The sequence below is a fragment of the Heterocephalus glaber genome, unplaced genomic scaffold (genome assembly GCF_053883595.1).
Source record: "Heterocephalus glaber isolate CG9 unplaced genomic scaffold, H.glaber_assembly_v1.0 deba00001442, whole genome shotgun sequence".
In the NCBI taxonomy this organism is placed as follows: domain Eukaryota; kingdom Metazoa; phylum Chordata; class Mammalia; order Rodentia; family Bathyergidae; genus Heterocephalus; species Heterocephalus glaber.
Window position 1 is genome coordinate 3,703,572 of NW_028258296.1, and position 23,167 is coordinate 3,726,738.

The 23,167-nt window shown below is 47.5% G+C and overlaps 1 protein-coding gene across 13 annotated transcripts in view; it reads left to right on the forward strand.

The window, feature by feature from the left end:
• The window catches only part of Dnajc6 (DnaJ heat shock protein family (Hsp40) member C6), a 127,866-nt gene that overhangs the window by 102,004 nt on the left and 2,695 nt on the right, over positions 1 to 23,167 (forward strand). For 4 of the 13 annotated variants that reach the window (XM_013070998.3, XM_087212853.1, XM_013070999.3 and 1 more), the window contains 7 exons: positions 1,360 to 1,494; positions 6,081 to 6,149; positions 8,217 to 8,336; positions 15,508 to 15,771; positions 17,712 to 17,854; positions 21,984 to 22,160; positions 22,595 to 22,692. In XM_013070998.3, coding sequence (XP_012926452.3) covers positions 1,360 to 1,494; positions 6,081 to 6,149; positions 8,217 to 8,336; positions 15,508 to 15,771; positions 17,712 to 17,854; positions 21,984 to 22,160; positions 22,595 to 22,692 — 1,006 coding nt within the window. The remainder of the gene's footprint in view (positions 1 to 1,359; positions 1,495 to 6,080; positions 6,150 to 8,216; positions 8,337 to 15,507; positions 15,772 to 17,711; positions 17,855 to 21,983; positions 22,161 to 22,594; positions 22,693 to 23,167) is intronic. The other 9 variants (XM_087212854.1, XM_087212852.1, XM_004841514.4 and 6 more) reach the window with 5 other exon arrangements.

A 23,167-nucleotide genomic window follows, 5' to 3' on the forward strand; every position in this document is an offset into this window, starting at 1 on the left:
ATGAGGGTTCACGGGGATTAAACGAGATGAGGGGTCTGTCTTGTTAGCAAGGTGCCTGGGGCTCAATCCCTAGCTCTGCGGCCTCCCGTGCTGCCCAGAGGTCGGGAGAGCAGGTGCTCTGGAGTCACAGTGTCCACGGTGGGAGCCCATGGCCTTCTGGCATCGTGGGAGAGGGGCTGCTTTGTGAGGTGGTTTGGTCCTCACTTCCTGTTCCTAGAACAGGCCAGCTGCTCGCTAGTAGGTGAACACAGCTGAGGAAGCAACATCTTATTGTAGGGAGCTAGAGGAGCTCTCATTCTTTGCTCAGTCATGAGAAATTAAGGCCAAGTATCTTCGTGTAGCTCAGCTGTTTTTATCAAATTCAATATGGTGGTGAGAAGTACAAGCTGCTTTGCAGAAACTCCCGGAATTTCAGGAGACCCGAGCATCAGTTCCAGCCCAATTGTTTGCTTGACTTTGGGCAAGAGCCTCTGCTTTCTGAGCCTCCGTTTCCTCATCTGTAGCATGAAGGTGCCACTGCCGTCTGACAGGGCGAGGTTGAGGCTCAGCCGAGGCTTCCCTGTGAAAGACAGAGTGAACCCCAGGAGGGAGAGCGCTAGCTGCAGTGTTGTTGCCGGTGCCTGCAGCTCCCCAGTGCCCCTGGTTTTCTCAGCTCAGACTAATCCATGGTCATTAAATCTGCATCTCGTCTCCAGCAGGTGGTTGAGAGGCCGCGGTTTGGAAATGTTTGACTTTCCTAAGACATAAGCTGTGATGGGAGTTCAGTGTTTTTTCTTCTTCTTCACTGCTTTCCTTTTATTCTCTTTGCAACTTTCAAGTGAGCCAGAGACCACTTAAAAGCAAAACTAAACAAAACCTAGTTGTGGTTTTCTGCTGTTCGTCTTAATAGCACCCCACCCCTGTATCTGTCCATTTGTTTATTTAGCATGAACATCCATGGTGCAGTCACCGCACGTCTCAGGTCCATGCATGGATTCGATATTGGGCTTCAGCTCTGTGGCCTTTGTCTTCTCAGCTAGCCTGTGACCTTGATTGACCGGTTTCATGTTACCTGGATGTTTAAAGGCCAAAGGGGCCGCTATTTGTAGTCTTTACAGTTTATCCAACAGATGGTTAACTCCAGACTCCTCCATTGTCTGTGATAGTGGGATTATTCTTGTGTGGTCGGAAACCTTTGGGACCCGTTGTTAGCCCTGGAGGAAGTTTTAAGGATATCATGGGCCTGTGGAGTGGCCTGGAAGGCTGTTATTATGAATTTTCAAGTATTTGGCCTAGGGCCAGGTGATAATGACAATTCCATATTTATAGAATGACTGGATATATAGGACAAAGAGATACGTTTCCCCCATTGTTTTCTAGGTGCCACCTTTGACCCATTTGGAGCCCCTGCTAAGCCATCTGGCCAAGACTTGCTGGGTTCCTTTCTAAGCACATCCAGTGCTTCCAGTGACCCCTTCCTTCAGCCCACGAGAAGTCCTTCACCTACTGTTCTTGGTAAGAAAGCATTTCCAATCGTGTCCAGTGGAATATAGTTCTCTGCAAGGTGTCAGAGGTGCTCAGATATAAGTGCATCCTGTGGGTGATTTTTTTTGGGTGGCTACATGATGTATATTTCTTTTGGAAATTAATAATTTACACTAACATATCAAAAGCTCTGGGATGTATTAGAAGAAAGCAACCCATTGAACTCTTATTTTTTTCTCACCTTCCCTAAAATTTATTTGACTGTGAAGTTCTTTTTCGTATTAGAGCTATATTCATGAAGCATAAAGCACCATTCCTTGGAGGGTGTGTCATTTTTTAAAACGTACCAATAGAAAAGAAAAATCCCACAACACTGCCACTTTTAATTATTTGAAGTTGCATCCCAGTTGGAGAAATCTTTGAAATGTGGAAAAACATGAGTCTTAAGTTAACCAAATATGATATTAGCATTCTATGAAATTAGTATTCCACGGAGCAAAGTGTTCCCTATACCACCCTGGTGCAGAACTATTCTGTCAGCTGTGACAGCTGGCAACCACGTGTGGCCGTAGAGCACTGGAATTGTGGCTGGTGACGTTTGAGATGTCTCTACACACATGGCATCTGCCAGATTTTCAAACTTAGTACATGGCAAAACAATGTAAAATACCTTGTTTGTATTTTATACTGACAGTTTATTAAAATAATATTTGCATTATATTAGTAACTAAAATACACTGTTAAAATTACTTGCACTGATACCATTTTACATTTTACAGCCTGGCTGTTAGAGAATTTTGAGTGACACATGTGGCCCACATTATATTTCCACGGTAGAGATTCAGGTTGCACGCACACTGGTATGTAATCATGACAGGGTGTAAGTGCAAAGTGTGTTGCTCAGGTTACACTGATTAAACCTGGAGCTCAGCAGTGTCTTAGTTTTCTTGTTGCCGAGGCAAAATACCTGACAGCTGAAGTTAGAGGAAAGGTTTATTTTAGCTCACAGTTTCAGCCCATAATCAGCTGGCTCCAAGGCAGAGGGGCATGGCAGAGGGGAATTGCAGAGGAGAAACAGCTTATGGGAGGCAGAAAGCATCAAAATCCTCCAAGCAGCAAACAACAAGCAAGAAGCAATAAGCGACGACCTTTCTGTCCCTTGTATCTTACTCAGGCTACCTATCCTTGGGGTGGGCAGCACTCACACCCAGGGTGGGGCAGCCTTGATCCTACCCAGAACTGTCAAACCAATCAGAGGACTAATGTAGTAACCACACACCCTTGATCCCAGCATCACACACCCTAGATCCAGCCACCTCTGGAAAGCCCCACCTTTGACCACATGAGGCTTTGGAGACATCTAGACGCAGCCATAACAAGTGGTGAAGGGCAGATGGCTTTTAGCCGCGTTGGGCTCCTTCTAATGTTGAACGTTGTTGGCCTCAGCCTGGAGGTGACTTGTTGCAGAAGGTACCTGAGCTTACCTGGAGAAAGCAGCCGGGTCATAGCTTGACTTCAGAGCCCTGCAAATGCAAAAGGAAGTTGAGCTGTGCAACACTAGTCAACCATAAATTGGCCGAAAAGGAGAAATCGTTCCAGGAGCCAACGCTGTGGTTTGTGATTTCCAGCTGGTCCTTAATCTCAAGCTATTTGAAGTGGGCCGGAGAATGAGCTGGAAGGAGCAGTGGCCTGTGTAGGCCCTGCCTGTGACCCCTTTCCATTTCTCCCCTTGCTCCCTTCCTCCCAGCCCTGTTGGCCTCTCGTGCTGGCCGTCCACTTTCTCTGCTCTGAGCTTTTCCCTGGACATCTGCAAGGCCGCCTCCTTTGAGTCTTTGCCCTGTGCTACTCCAGGTGGGGCCCACGCTGCTCCATGTCAAACCCCAGCTCATCATCTGCCCTGCTCTGTGCTTTCCTTCCCATTGGACCTACTAACTTCCAACACATGCAGTCCTGTCCTGGTATATTGAAGGGAACAAGGAAAGGGGACGTTACCAGAACCTCTGCAGTGAGTCCTGGTCTCCTGCGAGCTACGGCAGCACAGGGCGAATGACAGGAAAGGTAGAAAAATGAGACTGAGAAGAAGCTGAGCTTTGGGTCTGATCAGTGCTGCTCTGGGCAGCAAAGACAAAGGCCCCTAGCTTGCAGCACCTTTCATTCAGTACATGGGGAGAAACAAATGTAACAAGTGAAATGCAGAGTTCAGTACTTCACAGTGGGATAAACAAGGTGTAACAAAAGGCTGGGGGCAGTGGAAATCCAAGAACAATGAGGAGCTAAGCAGATGAAGATTTGGTTCCTCCCTGGCATCTCCTCTCCCGCAGGTGTGGTCTTGCCCTAGATAATCACAGCATCCCGGGATCCCTGAGATCTCAGTTGGAGGCCAAATGGAATTATGTCTGGAATGCCATAGCTGGCCTGTAGGCAGGAGAACTAGGCCTAATCAAATGATTTTTCCCTAAAATTATGCAGCCTTGCTCCCAACAGTATATTATATTTATTTTTTGTTCTTTCCTCACTAGATCATGAATTCCACAAAGGGGGTGATTTTTGTTTGTTTTGTTCATTAATGCGTTCCTAATGTCTGGGAGAATTCCTGCATACCTTAGGGAGTATTAGCTTTCTTTCTAGTATGTAACTGTTAAATGAAGTTAACTCAGTTTCTTCCTATCAGAGTTTCTGTGAGTGTCCATAGGGTCACACCTTTTCCCGTCTGAATACTCGGAAGTCATTGTTGTGGGAACAGTGCTGCATTGGCAGTCCCATGGACATGGGTGTTCGTACTGCAGCCTGCTCCAGCGCTCTGTTTCTTGTCAGCTGGTTAGAGCACGTTGTTTTCCACCCAGTGTAGACCAGCCCCCCTTTGTTTGTAGCCTCGTTCATCATTCTGGTCTGTGCCATGCCTGTGAGCGAGGAGAATTTCTCACTGTCCTTTCCGGGAGAGTGGTGACCCTCCCTCTGTGGGTGAGGCGGTTGTGTCCTCTCCATGCTGGATAGCACACAAGACTCACTGGTCTGTGTGGGAGGACAGCTTGCCCACCTCCAACCCTTGGGTGCCCCTCAGGGTCCTAGAAGCATCCCCAGGCCCTTCTGAAAAATGACACATGTGGCCACATTGTGGTTCCATGATAGAGATTTAGGCTGCACGGAAAGCCGTCATCATCACACAATCAAGACTTACCACTTTTGAGTTCCGCAAGCACTCACCGAACACCTGTTTTGAAAGAGCCACCCCCTGGGTGGTGGTGATGGAAGCAAAAGTAACCCAACAACCATAGGAAAAGGCAGAATAGAGGCTTACGTGTTAAGTACTCACTAAACATTCCTTCTCATGTATGAGTAGGAACACATTCATCTGTTAATTCATTTCATTATTTCCATGTTCATTATGTGTTCAGGTATTACTTTTTCATATATTCACATATTTGTGACAGCTTCTGTATTTCCTGGGGCTAGGTGACGCATCTTTAGGTCTGTGCTCGCTGGTATGGTGCTTTGCATGTGGAAGGAACTCTTAAGGGATTGTGGACTCGACTCACCGGTAATAAGGTTGAAGCTCTGGTGCCTCACTTTCCATCCAAGTGGACAGGGAACCAAGATCCAAGTTGAAAGGAAATTGGACAGAAAATGTTAGCAAAATTGTCTGCGTTTCACCTCTGTTTTCATGGATTGCTGTGGAAAGGAGGAGAAAGCAGGAGTAGGCAGGGAAGAGCCACACCGAGAATAGCCCGTCCTTTGTTACCCAGGGAGGGAAGGCTCAGGACGTCTTGGTTGGTATGAAGTAAACAACTCAGGTCCAAGTGAGTCCTGAGTGCTGATCCTGGTGTCTGAATCGTTCTCAGATGATTCTCCTGTGTGTCTTTTCAGTCCCAGTTGCAATGTTGGTTTAATATTTGCATTTTGCTCCCAGATTTTACCAGTAAAACCTGGAGGTGCCTTAGAAAGAAATTCCTTCTTATAGCAGAACATTTTCAAATTCTAGGTTTGTAAGTTTGAGCGGGGTCAGAGTGATCTATTCTGAGGCTGGGATGGGCTTCTTTTGGGTGCCAGTAGGCACATCCCTGTCACCCGCATCCAGGGTGGTACATAGTCACTGCCCTGTACCTGTCGTGAATGACTCAGCGATCTCAACTCATGTCCAGCAGAAGAGAAGACACAATTTCGGTGCTAAGTGGATCATGCTCCGGTGCTCTTGTTAATGCTAAGGCGAATGGAAGGATTTTCCCCTTTTTCTCATTTCCCACTGTGATAAGTACAGAGTTAGGGAACACAAAGATGAATAAGACAGTTCTCCTTCCAGGAACTCCTGACTTAATGAAGACAGACACATGCACAATTCCAATTCCAATTGTGTGAATGTGGGGGAAAGCGAAGGTGAGCCAGAGAAGGGAGAGATTCACGTTACACCTGGCTTTTACCCAGCCTTATGTAGGGAGCCATGGGTGAGGGCAGACATGCCCAGTGTTGCAGGGTGTGGGGAAAGCTCAGGAGGAGGGCGGGCTACCTGGGGACCCCAAAAGGCCACGCTGGCCCAGGAGGGGATGGCGCTATCCCGTGTGACCTCAGAAAGCTGGGCTCTGAACTCTCGATTTTATTCTTTTCCTTCCCACCATGTGCAGCGTCTAGCACCCCTGCTGTGAGCATTCAGCCAGATGTTTTGGGAGGCTGGGACTGGCACGCTAAACCAGGTAAAGGCAGCAGGCTTGGTTTCATACGCCCTTAACCAGTTGTCAAAGCGGAATCCTTCACCCAGCAAGAGCTGAGAACAGCCAGAGTATTGGGACCGCCTAGGTGGTGATGCACGTTGATTTTCCCCAAACAGCGCTTTCCTGTGCATGCAGTGACACGGTAGTGTGTTATGTAACTACTTAGTGTGTTATTTCACTTTCCTGAGTCTCGTCAGCAGAATATCTGTCTTGAGGATAAAATCAGACAGATCCGATGTCTGTCTAACTCTAGCACCTAGAAACACTTGGGTGTTTCGATGAGTCTGAGCTGCACTATTCTTTTCTACAAAGCAGGGATACTAATTTCTATTCCATACAGTTTTGTAAGCTTAATGGCTTGGGCAGTAGTTTCTGGCATAGAGTAGATGCTGAATACGGATATTGTTCTTTCTTCACAAAGCACTTGTTTTGGGGTTGGATTTCTTGGTAATAGAGAAGTTCTCCTTCCATGGCTACGTGACATTTATTGAGAGCTGTCTTGTGTAATTGTGCTCCTGTTGTTACTCATGCAGATTCACACACACACACAGGATATACTTATCACAACTTCCTGCAGCAGTTGCTGCCTCCTTTTGATTTTATTGGTTAGAGAAAGGGAAACTACAACATCAAATTTACCCTTCCCACGGTTTCCAGGCACACAGTACAGACTGTTAGTGGGACACACACTGCTGACCGACAGACCCCAGCCCCGGCTGCCCCCGTCGCAGGCCTGAGCCTCTGCCCACTGGTGCTGACCTCCACCTCCTCTCTCCCAGCCCCTCCCTTAACCACCACGTTGCCTTCTGCTTCTGCCTCTCTGACAATTTGAGACACTTTGCATAGGCAGAACCTCTCAGTATCTGTCTTCTTGTGGCTGTGTCCCAAGGTTCACCCATGTTGAAGCACATGACAGACTTTTTCTTTGAAAGGCTGAGTAATGTCCTGTTGCACACACCTGCAAGTTTCTCTACCTCTGCTCTGCTGACAGATGTTTAGTTTGGTCTGCCTCTTGCTTGTTGTGAATAATGCCGTACGAACAGGGGTGTGTGTGTGTTCCTGCTCTCAGTCCCTTGGATGTGCACTCAGAAGAGGTTGCTGGGCCATCTGGTAGCTCTACTTCGAACTTTCATGGAGCCATCATATCCACTAAAATGGGTTGCACCATTTTACCTTCCCACCAGGACTGAACCAAGGTTCCAGTTTCCTCACATCCTCACCAACACTTGTTATTTTCTGTTTTTGTTTGTTTGTTCTTTGGTTTTGGTTTTTAGAGACAGGGTCTGGCTGTGCAGTTCAGGCTGCCCTTGGACTGGCAGCGATCCTCCTGCCTCAGCTAGGATTGCAGGCGTGTGCCACCACACCTGGCTTTTTGTTTCTTTTTTCTTTTTTTTTTTGGTACCAGGGATCAGACTCGGGTCCTGCTTGCGAGGCAGGCAGCGGAACCACTGAGCTAAATCCCTGGCCCCACTTTTTAAAAAATAATGGTCATCTTGACAGGTGTAGGGTGATGTTGTTCTGATTTACATTTTTGTAATAATTAGTGATGGTGAGAATCTTACGGTCATTTGATGTCTGTTCGGGGCTTTGGCTCTTTTTAAATCAGGTTTATTTGTTATTAAGTCATAGGAGCTCTTAACGTGTTCTAAATGTTAATGGCATATTAGATATGCCTGGCAAATATTTTCTCCCATTTCATAGTTTGTCTTTTCACCCTGTTGACTGTTTCCCTTGCTGGGAAGAAGTTTTTAAGTTTGATGTAGTCCCATTTGTCTACTTTTTGCTTTTATTGCTTGTGAGTTTGGTTTTGTATGATATGCTTTAAAAAACAATGATACAGTATTGAAGCTCAAAGACATTAAGCAAGATTCCCAGGGTAACTCAGGAAGTGACAGAGCCAGAATTCAGGGTGAGGGCTGACTCCAGATCCTACAAGGAAGAACGTACCCGGAGAGGGGAAACACTGGGAGTAATAGCTCACGAAATCCATTATGTCAGAACCCGGCCCTGGACAACTCACTAATTTCCCACGACCTTTTTGGTTTTCAGGAGGTTTTGGAATGGGAAGCAAATCAGCAGCCACCAGCCCGACAGGCTCCTCACATGGCACCCCGACCCATCAGAGCAAGCCCCAGACGCTGGACCCTTTTGCCGACCTCGGGACACTAGGTACAGACTCGGCAGGCTAAGAATAAATAACTGTCTGGGTGGCAGTGCCTCAAATCTAAACCTTGTTGTCCCAGATTGGTGGGGCTGCCCGGGACCTAGTGTGTGCATTTTCTTAAGCTGTATGGCATTGCATGTTGGGTTGGGAATAATGTCTACTCGTTTGTTCCTCCAGTGCCTGATTTTGGATTGGCAGCAGGAATAAACTTAGAGCTTCAGGAGCGTGTGAGGGTGAGGTTTGTCCCAAAGCCAAAGTGTAGGGCGACACGTGAGGTGTGCCGCTCAGAGAGCCCTGTGCCACCCACGCCAGCCCAGTTCGTCTTCTTCCCCTGTTCGCTGCAGTCTGGTCACTTTGTAGAATTCCGCAAGGGAAGTAGGCTTTGCGTGTCCTCATCGGTAGGTTAGTAGTGATTACAGGAGCAGGGTTCCTTGTGCCAGCGAGTCTGGGATTCACTGGGCTCGGTGGATTTTGATTGCTGCAAACCTTCTGTGCTCCTGGCAGAGCACAGAGGATAAAGTGGTGATGACAGGGACGGAGGAGTCACGTCATGTGACCGAGCGTCATCAGAGGGAATGATCTTCATATATGATGAGGGAAATGATCTGATGGTGAAGTTTTGAAATAAAGTTAAGTCTCTTCCCTTAAAAAAACAACTTTTGATAATCTGATCAGGGCTCGTGGTGACGCCCTTTGACAGGGATAGGACACCCAGGGTTCACGGGGCTCCGAGTTCCACATCCCCTCTTCCTCTTCCACCTTCTCTCTTGGGCAGTGCAGATTGTTAGGTAAGGCCGGGGAGGTGGACAGGAGGGCGTGCGAGCCATGTTGATAGTCGGTGTTTTCAGAGTCCTCCGAAGGCCCCCGTGCCCAGGGAATGTGAGCACAGCGCCATTTTTGCCAGGAGCTGTGGCAGAGCCTTGACTCCATTCTGTACTCTAGACTTTTGTTTTTTGGTACCAGGGATTGAACTCAGGTCCTTGCAGTTGCACAGCAGGCAGAGAATCCACTGAGCTAAATCCCTGGCCCTAGAATTTTTTTTCTTTAAAGATCTTTCATCCAGGCATGGTGGTGCACACTTGTAATCCCGGGACTCTGGGAGGCAGAGGCAGGAGATCACAAGTGTGAGTCTAGCCTGGACAACTTAGCAATTTAGCAGGACTCTCATGCAATAAATAAATAAATATATAAATAAAAATTTTAAAAGGGGCTGGGAATGTAGCTTAGTGTGAAGGCCCTAAGTTCAACCCCTAGTATCCCAACAAAACAAAACAAAACTCCCCAAATTATTTTACACAGTTATCTTCTTCCTTATTCCGCATTGTACCTTAATGCAAATTTCAAATTTTAAAGTAATTATATCAGGTGAACTTCTGCTTAAAATCTTACTTACTGTTCAGTTTTATACATTTATTTATCCAACAAATATTTACTGTTTTCTGTATTTCAGCACTCTTTTAATAAAAAGCAACCAAACAAAAACAAAACTCCTGTCATCTTAAAGGTTAAACCCTAGAAGTGAAAAGAGACAATAAATGAATAAATACATAATATAATTTCAAATCATAAAAATAATAATGACAGTTAATGTTTGTTGAGAGCTTTACTATGTGCAGGGCACTATTTTAAGTGTTTTTCATAGCATTTCATACAGTCTTTCTTGTACTCTTTTGCGGTAAGGACTATTACAGTCTTCATTTTTGTGGAAATGGAACACAAAAGGTGAAGTGGCACACCCAAGTGACAGGGTTTCAACACCAGGAGTGCAGCTCTGGAGCTCATGTGTGTAACCCAGTGCTGCGTGCTATGAAAACAAAACAGGAAAATCAAGGAAAGGAAAGGGTGGCGGATGATGTTTGAGCTAAGGTGTTATTTTAGACGGGTGGTTAGGAGGAAGAGCTTTGTAAAAACGCAGCATTGCACCTTGCATTCAGTGTCTTTCAGACTCTGTAGCCTAGAAACTTTCCTCTGCCTCTCCATCCGTCTTGCAGGAGGTTGGTATTTGAAGGGCTCAGCCAGCATCGACGGTCTCAGTTGGGTTTGATCTCAACTTTGACTGCTTGGTTAAGGCAGTGTCAGTTACCAACTTCCCTTTGTAACTCGTAAATAATCTGGGAGAGACATTTGGAGGCAATCCTATTGAAAAATATCCAGTTTTTCCGTTGCACTTTTACTCGATGGTTTTAGCATTCTTTAATGATTCTTGCCAGAAGTAATTATGTCTGAATATTGTGATTCTCTAATTCTGTTAATCTTTCTATATATGTATTAGTGGGCATTTTACTGTGAGGAAGACCATCTGTCCATCCATCTGTCCATCCGTCCATCCATCTGTCCATCCATCCATCCATCCATCTGTCCATCTGTCCATCCGTCCATCTGTCCATCCATCCATCCGTCCATCCATCCATCCATCCGTCCATCCATCCATGTCCATCCATCCGTCCATCCGTCCATCCATCTGTCCATTTATCCATCTGTCCATCCATCCATCCGTCCATCCATCTGTCCGTCCATCTGTCCATCCATCCATCTGTCCATCTGTCCATCCATCTGTCCATCCATCTGTCCATCCATCTGTCCATTCGTCCATCCTCCGTCCATCCATCGTCCATCCGTCCATCCGTCCATCTGTCCATCTTCTTCATCATCTATCTCTATCATCAGAACAAAACTAATAGAATGTTTTGGTTCAGTGGCTTATCACTCATCGCTGTCCTTATTCTGTTGTTCTTCTCATCCTTGATTTGGTTTCTGAAAGCCCCATGCTGGTTCCTGTGTCCTTTTCTCTCGTTTCATCATTTCTGAGACCTTTCTTTATGGCCTAAGGAGCCGTTCCAGGCTCATCTCCACCATGTCCCCCCAGGCACAGAGCCCGGGCTCTCCGAGGAGCCCACGTCCCTTTCTCTGGGGAATGAAGGGCATGTGGGAGCCAAGAGCGAAGTCGGTTCATTGCTACTGGAGCGTTACTGTTCTGCCTTCCAGGAGACAGAGCTGGGAGATGATTCATTATAAATGCAACTAAACACAAGAGCAACAACAAACAAAAACCAAACCCAACCCAACCCTTTGCTTCTGAACTGAGAGGGAGCCAGCAGTTTAAAGAGTGGCCCGGACAAACCCAGACTGGAGGGGAAATGTAGGGTCTCACACAGCATGACCGAACTTCGAGGAGCTACTGGTGTTAGATGGCTCTAACACAGCGAAGAGCAGACCAAAGATGCCAAGAGTCCTCAGGAGCAGCCATGTATCTTTGTGCCCATCCCGTCCTGCCAGGACTCTGCGGGTCAGTGAGCACTGGCGGCCATGTGCCGGTGCCATTGTGCCGCAGGGCGGCTCGTGCCTTGCACGTGGAGTCACTGTGGCTAAGGCTCCCAGCACGGTTCTCCCCACAGCTTCTTATTCCACGTGGTTCCTTCTGTTCCCCAGGAACCTTTATAGTTTCAGAGTAGCCACACTCCTGTGCTGCAAACAACAAATCTACTTGAGCAGTGTGAGGGTTGATCTGGATGGGCATCTGGCTAGCATGGAGAGACACCTAGGGCATCAGTAAAGAGATGATTGGCATGTGGGACAGCAAACTGCAGCTGGAGGCCGGCCCTGAGTGTGCACAGCATTATCCAGTAGGCTGGGGGCCCGTGTGGAGTGAAAGCAGAAGAAAGGGGAAGTGGCTCTCCCTCCTGCTCCCTCCTGCTCCCTCCTGCTCCCTCCTGCTCCCTCCTGCTCTCCCCTCCCCCTCTCTTTGCTCCGAGCCCAGCCCCAGCCGCTGCATTGCTCCTCCTCACTTCAGGCCCAAAGCAATGGAGTAGCTGAGCTCAGGCTGAAACTCTGAAACCAGCAGTCAAAAAACCCCCTTTCTTCCTCTGGTTGTTATATCAGCTATTTTGCCAAGTGACAGAAAGCTGGCTAACACAAGCAGCGGGAGAGTTCTTATCTTTTGGAAATGGAGTAACTCTTACAAGTTCCTTCTGAGGAAACAGTTCTCCTAAATTTCTCCACTTTTTAAATGCATAGTTTGGAAAAATTAAATGACTTTCCTAAAGTCACACAATGAACAGGTGTACAAGTGAGAGCTATAAGCCAGAATTTTTTATTCCTGGGCAAGTTCTCGAAGAGTAAAACTTAAACTTTCAAATTATAGGGCTGCAATTCAGAAAAGACCAAGGGCAGGGTCCTCCTTACTGTGTTTTTATGTGAACTAATTCTGCTATAAAATCAGTGCCCAGGTTCCTCCCAGGCATATTCAGATCTAACTGGTCTGCAGGCGCCTGGGTCAGCAGCGCCCAGGGAAACCTCCTCTGTTGCCTAGCAACTGCGTCTACCAGAAAGGAGTTGGAGGGTTGAAGACAGTCCCCGGGTTCTGAGGTCACTGGAGCCGGAGTCTGGGGACAGAGAAGGGCAAAGAGGTGGTTTTCAAGTCAAAACCTGTGACCGGGTTAGGATGTGGATCGGGGAAGAGAGGCCCCAACTCGGGAGGGAGTTCAGAACGGGCTTGTTCAGTCTGAGTGCAAATTGAAGCAACAGTCAGCTTTGCATTTTAGAAAGTTGGCTCTGGATTGATCACAGAGAACCCGTGAGAATGGGCAGGAGGTGGGAGTGGAAGGGCCAGCTGCCCATGGCCGCAGGGGCTGATAAGGCGATGTCTGGACTCAGTAATGGGGACAGAACCACCTGAGGGTGACGAGAGGAAATCAGCAGAGATCGTTAATGGATTGAAAGGAAATTGAAGGTGAGAGGAATTTTTATCCTTTACATACTTGCTAAGAAGTTTTAGAAACTCTGAAGCAGAGAGGTTTGGAAGCTGGGTGTGGTGGCACACGCATGTCATCCCAGCACTAGGGAAACTGAGGCAGCCTCCTGTGTGTTTGCTGTGAGCCTGCTATGAATTTGAGGCCAGCCTGGGCCACATAGTGAGTTCAAGGCATGCCTGGACTGCCTAGCGGGACCCTGTCTCAAAAGAACAACTAATCAACCAACCAAAAACAGGTTTGAAGGGGGTGAAGCTGAGTGAGGGAGAGAGATTGTTTCAGCTCATCCACACAATGGCACTAACACTCTCAGTCCATAGCCAGTTTGATTTCTCCCTGCTAAGCATTCCGGTTATAAAAATCAAGGCAGATCACATTCCTGCTTGTTGGAGCTCACAATAAGCTGGGAGAGAGAAATCATCATGAAAGGCGAAACACCCAATAGGGCCAGTGCTACACAAGATCGGAACTTAAAATAAGATAAAAAGCACTGCGGGGAATTCTGGCGCACAGGTGAGCTTGAGGCTGGCAGTGGCCTCTGGCTGGCGGCTGCCTTTTATTCCTATGTGGTCACGGCTTCAGTAGCATTCATTAGAATTGGTAAGCATGGGCAGAAAATACCCTGGAATGTAACGCGAGAAAGTCACGCCATATGGATGGCCCCCTACAGCAGGGCCCCCGCAGCCCAGCAGGTAGACAGTGCCTGACCCAGTAATTCAAAAAGCACAGGGGAATGTGAAATACGGCTCTTTTCAGTTATCTAGGTTTTCCCATTTTCACCAACATGTGGAATAATGAACAGACATATTTAGAATAAAGTGAGCTTCCTCAAAGAATAAATGGCGACCCCAGTGCAGAATGAACGTCCGGCTTTGCGTGTAGGATTTTGTGCCGGGACTGGAGAGGGCTTTCTGCTGTGTGTCCCAATGATGGGACAGTGGGATGCGCGAGCACAGGTGCCATCATCCTTGCTGGTTCCATGCCATTCCTGAGCCCTTCTGATGTTCCAGCGTGTGCTGGCCGGCTGTGCCCTCTTGTGAAACATGGCTCGCCTCCTGGGTCACTTAGTTTGGGAGCTGTGTAGCACTGTCACAGTTATTGTGTCTTTACAATACAGTTGTGACATGGAAGTAGATTTCATTTCACAGACGAGGAAACTGAGGCTCAACGGGGTGAAGTTCTCGCCCAGTTTTGAAAGAATATTTTATGCAGATTCCCGGGGCCCAGAACATGGTTCATCTTCACAAATCCCGGTGCATGAAAGAATGTGTGGTCCAAGAATGTGTGGTGAATGAGTGCGAGAGCTGAGGCTCCAACACAGGTTGGCTCAAGTCCAGTAGCCCAAATACAGCCTTCCTGACGGGGAAGGGAAGCGGCGTCCAAGAATCAGAGCAGAGGGGAAAAGCGGTAGAGAAGAGAGACCCTGAAGATGAGTTGTAGGAAAGGCTCCGAGCTTCGGGGAGGAAACAGGGTTTCAGATGGAGACAGTGAGGTAGGCAGCTTGTGGTCACGTTAAGCTCCGAGAACTCGCTGTGCGCTCCTGACCCTGTCAGTAGCCTTTCTGAGCCTCTTACAAAAAGCAGTGACTAATCCTCATCCCTGGAGTTTACATAGCACCTACATAAGGGAACTTGGTTTTAGTCCCTGCCCTCATCATTTGGTAGTTTTTACTCTAGTAAGGGGTTGAGAGGGTTAGCACAGTGGGAAGAGCCCCAGCTCATCTGGTGTGGAGTCAGAGGTCTGGATTCACATCCTGGTGCTGCCATGTGCTGGCTGTGTGACTGAGAAAATTGCTTAAGTACTCTGAGTGGCTGTTTGTTCATCTGATAAAAATGCGAGGCTGTGAACACAGACCTATAAAAGTCACTGTGGGGATCAAGAAAATAGTAGATATTCCTGCAATTTATTTATTTATTAGGAAGGGTATTTATGCTATAGGTAAAGGCAGTTTCCACTAAGGTTACTGTGAATGATACCTTGAGATGCAAGTGTTAGAGGCTAGTCAGAAAAGCCTCTTTTATTAATCACTTTCCCACCACTGGCACAAAAGACTGGACATCTGTAACTTAAAGGAGGAGAGGTTTATTTGGCTCATGGCTCCAGTGGGTTCAGTCCATGGTCTGTAGCTCCAAGGAGGAAACAGCAAGGTGGAGGGGTATGGTGGAGGACAGCTGCTCATCCATGGTGGCCAGGAGCAGAGAGAGAAGGAAGGAGCCAGGGACAAGAATGCACCCCTCCAGATTACATCCCTAACAGCCACCTCTGACCAGGCTCCACCTCCTGACAGCACATTCATCACGAATACATCCATGGATGAATCCACTGATGAGCATAGCGCCCATGATCCAATCACCTTCCAAACACATGAAGTTTGGGGACATTTTAAATCTAAACCATAACATCTTTTTTCTCCCTTGTTTTTCTGTAGGCAGCTCTTCATTTGCTAGCAAACCCACCACACCAACTGGCCTGGGTGGAGGATTCCCACCTCTCAGCTCACCACAGAAAGCATCTCCCCAGCCCATGGGCAGCGGGTGGCAGCAAGGGGGTGGCTACAGCTGGCAGCAGTCACAGTCTAAGCTGCAGCCCAGCATGCCACACTCCTCGCCCCAGAACCGGCCCAACTACAACGTGAGCTTCTCCTCTGTGCCCGGGAGCCAGAGCGAACGTGGGAAAGGACCCACTAATTTGGGTAAGGATGATGAGGTGGGGCCTATCCATGTGGCAACCTGCCTGTCTTGTCAGCTGCCTGGGTGTGTGGGTCTGAAGGGGACAGAAAAGAACTCCAGTGGTTTCCAAGGCAACCTTGTGATTGTGGAGGTGGTGAGACCCCTCCTCTCAGTGCTGTGCTCCTAGCACCTTAGGTATACTGTGCCCAGACATGTTGCATTAGTTAAGATTTTCTAGAGGAACAGAATCCACAGAGAAGAGATGTGTAATTGTCCCAGGGGATTTATCAGGTAGCTCACAGGATCAGAGGTGGGAGAGTCCACACTGGCCACCTGTGCTCTGGAGAAGCGGAGGATCCAGCAGCAGCTCAGCTCAAGATGGAAGCCACAGAACAAGAGGGGTCAAGAACACAGGATCTGCCCAAGGCCGAAGGCCTGGAGGCTCCCTGGAGAGTTGCCAGCGACTGAAGAAACTGGAGACTGATGTCCAAAGACAAGTGTGCAGACTGGAGCACTTTAGAAATGGGGACACTTCTTTCCCTTTTTATTCCACCCTGGCTAGAAGCCTGTTGGTTGGTGCCACCCACATCCGGGGTGGGGCTCCCCCTTCCATTTGCTGGCCTGGATGTCGATCATCCACACACACGGAACTGTGCTCCTCTGATCTGCTGGGCGGTCTTAATCCATTCAAGTTGATGATTGCGATGAACACATGTGCACCATTTTGTCATTGCTGGTTTACTTGTCTGTCTCTTTCCCGAGTAGAATGTCATGGAAGGCAGGGACTGTTTTGTTTGTCCCATTATAATCAGAAACAAGTGCTTGGCATATAGTAGGCAGTGATTCTAGGGGAGTGGTGGCTGAATCTTAAAAGCTGTTACTCTTTTGGGAGAGGGCATGGGAGGAAAATGTTGGGTCCCTTTCTGGAACTGGGTTTGGATTTTCCCATGGGCCCCAACGAGAGGGGTGCGTGTGTGTCCTGGTTATTAAGTCTCTTTATGATCAGACCTGACAATGAAATATGTGGGAGCAGGGTGAAGGGACAAGCCTCTCTCTCTGTGGAAAGGCAACTCTTCACTCTGCTATGTAGCGGCTGATGCTGGCTGGGTGTCATATTGAGCGCTACATGCCAGTTGCTGTCCTAGGCATTTTTCACGTTATATAGTTTTTTCATATTATTTTATACAGTCTTTAAAACCAACTCCCTATTGTATGAAGAATCTGTGTTACAGGCCAATGGATTAATTTCTTAAGTTTACACAACTTGTTAGTTCTGGAGCCAGGATTTAACTCCTAACTACCTGGCTGCAGACCCCTGCTGAGCACTGTGGCACTGTGTCCTGTGATACAGGTGCCTCTTCACAGCCCTAATGTGATGGCCATGCTGGACATGGATAGTAGCCTGCCCCAGGCCACACCGCTAACAAGTGGCAGAGCTGGAACTCAGCCCTGTGGGGTTCGGCTCCAGTCTTCGCTCCCTGCCACCATGCTAGGGTGTCTCTCCGAACAGACCCATGAAGATTGCGAGGCCATAGCTGGACTTGTAGGGAAAGAGCACTAGGATCAGCTCACACTGCCAGCTGGCGTGGGTAAGGAGGACATAGCCTGCACACATTTCAAGCCTGCATCCCATCCCTGGCTCTAATTAGTTATGATGGAGAAGTCACAAGTATCTACATCTAAAAGAAGGTATGGGGAAATGGGGCTGGATTTAATTTAATGATCCAGACTCCAGGCTTAACCTTGCCATGCACATGAACTGGACAGGTCTCTTAAGTTCTCTGGACTTCATTTTCCCTGACTAAAATGGGCATGAGAATTGTTTATCTTATAGCATAAGTGTGAAGGTTAAGGGGATTAATGTTCATAAAGTACTTTGAAGACTCTCAGCCCTGTGAGACCATGTTTGTGATGTTCTATTTAAAAATAAAAACTACAGTGACTTTCAAAAATTATGTTGCAGAAGGGAAACAAAAAGCAGCTGACTTTGAAGACCTCCTTTCTAGTCAGGGCTTCAATGCTCACAAAGACAAGAAGGGACCTCGAACAATAGCGGAGATGAGAAAGGAGGAGATGGCCAAGGAAATGGATCCGGAAAAGTTGAAGGTGAGTGAGCCCCTAGCTCAGTGGGAAATGCTACAGGACAGGTCATGGGACAGTCGTATGTGGAGCTATCACTCGGTGGGGATGAGGAGGTGGAATGCAGCTTCAGTGCTTCACCACAGGAGAGCATTTCAGGAGGCGCTGGCCTGAGCCTGAGGCAGACTGATCAGGCAGAGTTGGAAAGTAGTAGGAAACAGGGAAGGGGCTGCAGTGAGAAGCTGAAGAGCACATGGCTGTGAAGGAGTACACGGGCTGGGGAATGAGGGAAGGAGACCAGCCTTTATGGATTAGCTGTGGTGGGTGAGAATCTGGCTAGCCCTCACCTCTGTTCTGGCTTTGCAAGGTGGCTCGGGGAGAAGTCCTTGTACCCGGGGGCTACCCGAGCTCCATGGGACAACTGCTCTACTTGGGGAGTCCTGTCCCAGAGGCTCTGGTGTAACCCAAGGTCACCGCTGGCTTAGGGCAATGGCCAGAGGCTCTGGGCTCTCATGGACACGTGAATGCCCCTGTAAATCTCTTCTCTTGGTGTCCTCAGTCTTGCAGGGAGACGGCATAGGTTCATTCAGAGCTCAGCAGCCTTGTTTTGCCAACTTTCAGACCCGTACCTCCTCTCTGCGGAGCTGAGTGGGTGTCTGGCCCAGTGTTTACAGATGATAAAGGAGACAGACCCAGAATGAAGGTCAGGCTTTGTTCTGCTTCTAGTTCCCAATTGAGCATCTGTAGGGCAGAGTGAAGAGTCACCATTCTTGAGCAGAAAAAGCCCTCAGGTCCCTGACTGCCTCCGAAGAAGTCAGAAATCATGCTCTCCATGAGCGTCAGGTGCAGGGCCAGGAGTTTGTCCTTGTTCCTTTGGTGACCTCTTTGGTGGCACAAGGCTAGCCTGATGTCTACTCAGCTCCCCAAGGCCCTCCCTCCTAGTTTCATCAGCTGGGGATTAGGGTCTCAACAAATCAACTTGAGGGGGACACAGGCCTTCCGACCACAGCTCATGTGGAAGGGGCCATGCTCTGGCAGCTGCCATATTTAGTGGGTCCCTGGCGCTGTAATGTGAGCACAGCTATGCCCCTTCATTGTGGAGTAGCTTTGGAAGAGTTGCACATGCTGGTGAATTGAATTTCTTTAACATGGTAAATTTTGGCCCATGGTTTGGTAATACTGTATAGAATTTCTTTGTTTCCCTGGCACTCTTTAAGATGTGATTTGTTATTCAGATTCTGAGGATGAATCCTTAGAACTTGGTGGGGAGAAGAATGCATTGTTTGTATCCTTCTGCCTTGAAAGCTTTGTATTAGACTGTGTTGACAGCAGCCCCAGGATCTGTTCTGTGTGGATAGAGAGAGACACATTCCTGTGCCCCGGATCACACTCCTAACCCAGAGCCGGAGGTTACTGGGTGGGGAGGAGCCTGTGGGGAGTGTGTTCTCGGCCACCTCCCTTGCCTCTTTCAGCTTTTAAGTCAAAGCAGTTCTATTTTCATCTGTTTTTGACTCTGAAAGTCTAGGTGAGTTTCGGTTTGGGGAAAAGAAGAATGCTTTTTTTTTTTTTGGTACTGGAGGTCAAACTCAGGACCTTGCGCTTATGAGGCAGGCTTGGCTCCACTGAGCTAAATCCCTGGCCCTGCTTTTACATTTTTAAAAAGAAGTTTGCACCCTTATTTCCTAGATAAGGACACTGCGTGGCTAGGCAGATGCAGAGTACTTGGAGGTAGAAGGCAGTTATGCTGATGAATGGTGTAGGGCTGTGGAAGCATGGGAACGCTCTTCACAGATGTTGAGGTTGCATTGCTGTGTGCTGACTCGAAATAGGCTGACAGTGTCAGAAACGTAACCTGTCCCTGTATTAACGCATCTCTCAAACCAGGACTTCGAAGCAAATCAGTCTTGTACGTGTTGAGAAAAAATACCACTGCTCTTCTCCTTCACTTCCTGACAGATTTGATAGTGCCTGTAGATATGTATATTCTTTAATATTAAAAAAATATAACGGAGGGTCTTTCATTTGCATTTGCTTCTCACAGGACATAACATCACAGAGGCTGAACGTTTACTCCTTCCGAACACTTCCTGATGTGTCCCTATAACCTTTGTTCATTAGGCAAAATCTGACAGGTCTCCATAAGAGAAAGTTGTTTTTTAAAAAAAATCATGCTTGGTTATTTGATCGGTACAGGATATTTAATGTGGAAGAGAGCAGCACAATCAACTGCGACTGAACTGTTCCCTATCCAACGGCAGATGCTAGCAGAACTCCTCTTGGGGCTAAAAAAAATGTCAGGACTCCCCAAGCAGAGCAGTTGTCCCATGGAGCTCGGGTAGCCCCCGGGTACAAGGACTTCTCCCTGAGCCACCTTGCAAAGCCAGAACCAAGGTGAGGGCCAGCCAGATTCTCACCCACCACAGCTAATCCATAAAGGCTGGATTTTTTTGTGTGTGTGATTCTTTGAACTTAGTCACCTCATTTGTTCAAACCATGGAGATTCAAACTATGAATGTTCATAATTTGAATGTATGACTGAGTGTATCAATTCGCTCAACAGCTGTTTTGAGCTCTGCTCTGTGCTAGATGCCTTGTTTGGGTGCTGACATAGACCAGCATCATTACCGGGTGGAGGTTTTCTTGGGGCTTCTTTCCTGGTTCTTAGTGTCCTGAAGAAAGAGTTGGACAAGACGCATGGAGGAGGCAGTGAAAGTGCACATTTCTGAAGGCAGAAAAGAAGTTCACTCTGCAGAGCGAGAGCAGCCAGTGCAGATGCTCACAGTGGCCCTCACAGAGTACGGGGGAGAGGGCTCTTTATACCCACAATTCCCAGGTTCTGTCTTCCCCTTAAGCAAAGCTTCTCAGAAGTTGTCCTATCAAACGCTCACTTGGCCTCATACCGTGTACAAACTGTCCTATCAAAAAACTCATTCGGGGGCTGGGGATTTAGCTCAGTGGTTCCACCGCCTGCCTCGCAAGCACAAAGTCCTGAGTTTGATCCCTAGTACAAAAAAACAAACACAAAAAACTCTTTTGGCTTCTTGTTACATGTAAATGAAGGATCAGAAACAGTGTCTTCTGATAGGTTGTGCTCAGATGCAAATGAACAATCAAAAAGAACACCTTCGGATTGGTCCTCTGAACAGCACTGGGCTCAGATGAAGGACTGGAAGTAGCAAGTTTCTGATTGGTCCACAATAGCACTTTTCCGATTGGCCCTGTGTACAGAGGTGGAGCCATCACTGTATTGGGAGTGTCCTTCACCTGGAAGTGCCCTCACCTCAGTGCTTTGTCTCAGTACCTTTCCTCAAACAGCTCTGCCTCAAACAGACGTGCACATGCTAATGTCTAATGTCGCAGTGTGTGACCATGGGCAGCGTAGAGGATGAATGATTACTCGGAGACAAGACTCAGTTCAGTCATTGAGAGGCCCAGAGGGGCTATTTCAACAGAGAGTGTCCAGCATTAGGGAGACTCCCTGGAGAAAAAGGCCCTGAAGCTGAGAACTCTCTGGCTTTTATTTAGAGTATCAGCATAAGAGAAAAAAGCAGGAGAAAAGCAGTTTGGGCAAGGAGCTGTCTCAAGGCTAGGCAGTTTGTCTTGGGGAAAGGGAAGGGCAATGGTCAGACACAACTTGCTTCACTAGTCTAAACTTCTTCTTGTCAGTTTATCCATTCACTCCTCACAGAGCCCGTGTGCTTTTCTCCTGCAGTTTAACCATTCACCCCTTGTCAGGTCCCCCAAACAATGACATGAAGGTGTGGCCCTTACCATGACAGAGCCTTACGTTGGAGCAGCCACAGCAAGCTGAGCCTTTTTAAAGAGGATATCTGTTCAGTTCAGGGAGCAAAACAGGTGCATCTGTGACCTCATGGAGTTTATTCTTTGGAGCATATTATGAACTGTAGGGACCAAAGAAGGGACTCAGGCTCCCAGGGAGAACTGTGTGACTCCTGAGCAGGCTTGTGATGGGTGATGAAGATCAGAAAGAGGGCAGGCGGTGAAGGTGCACAGCACTCCAGGTAGAGCAACAGTGGGGAGGCAGCAGGGTAGCCCCACATCTGGCACCACTGGAGCAGGATGAGTTCCCAGAGTCCTGGTAGACCCCTCTGGAGCAGAAAGCATTTCCACTTCTTAATCCCCTCCTCCTTTCTAGATCCTGGAATGGATAGAAGGTAAGGAGAGGAATATCAGAGCCCTTCTCTCCACGATGCACACAGTGCTGTGGGCCGGGGAGACAAAGTGGAAACCCGTGGGCATGGCGGATCTGGTGACACCAGAGCAGGTGAAGAAGGTGTATCGGAAGGCCGTGCTGGTGGTGCACCCGGACAAGGTGAGCATGGCCTCTGCTGCCCAGCCCTGCCCTGCTCCTCATGCATTATTTTATTTTATTTTTTTGTTTCTTGATCCACAGTCTCCCTATGTAATGCAGGCTGGCCCTGAACTCACTATGTAGCCCAGACTGGTCTTAAACTTGCAGCGATCCTCCTGCCTCAGCCTTTTGAGTGCTGGGATTACAGGTGTGCTCCACCACCAGCTCTCTTTGTTATTTTATGAATGTGTACTAAAACATTACAGTTTCCATTTGCTGGCTTATTAGGTCATTTATTAAAACTAAGTCTGTGGGTTAAAATCAAGTATGTAAACAAATACACTTCATGAAGTGGGCAAAAAGAAACCAAGCTGTATACCACCAAGAATGGGAGGGGAACTTCATTTGCAGAAGTGTAACATCCACTAATATAGGAGAGCCTGACTCCTTTTTAGGGTTCCGATGTAATCCTGACCTACAAGAGTAAGATGGGGCTGAGAGCTACACAAAGGAAAACTTTCCCCTTGGAAGATCCAACAGTACCTTTAGCCAGGTTTGTAGCATAAAAGCTTTAGAATGTAGTTGACAAAATTGGTGGTCATCAACAAAAATTTTAAAAAGAAAACTAAACCCATGATTACTTTGATTGTGTCAGCTTACGTTTTCATCAATGTATATATGCACATAAGTGCATGACATTGTTGAAACTTCCTTTACCCCACGGCCTAGTTGAAATCATCATAATTCATAATGTGTTGTAGCCAGAAGCAAGTCCTGATGTCACATGAACTGGCCCAGTCATGTGATGTGAAGTGACAATGGAAGGACCTCTTGCTAACACTCTTGGATTTCATGTATTTGATTTCCATCTCTCCACATTTTTTAAGTGACAACTTTGAATAGAAGATTTAATGAGAAACAACTTTCTCAAATTTTGATCACTTGGAAGAGAAACAGGAACCCAGAAAAATCCACCAACTGTATGTCCCTGTTATGACTCTCAAAGAGCTTATCTTTTTCTAGAAATT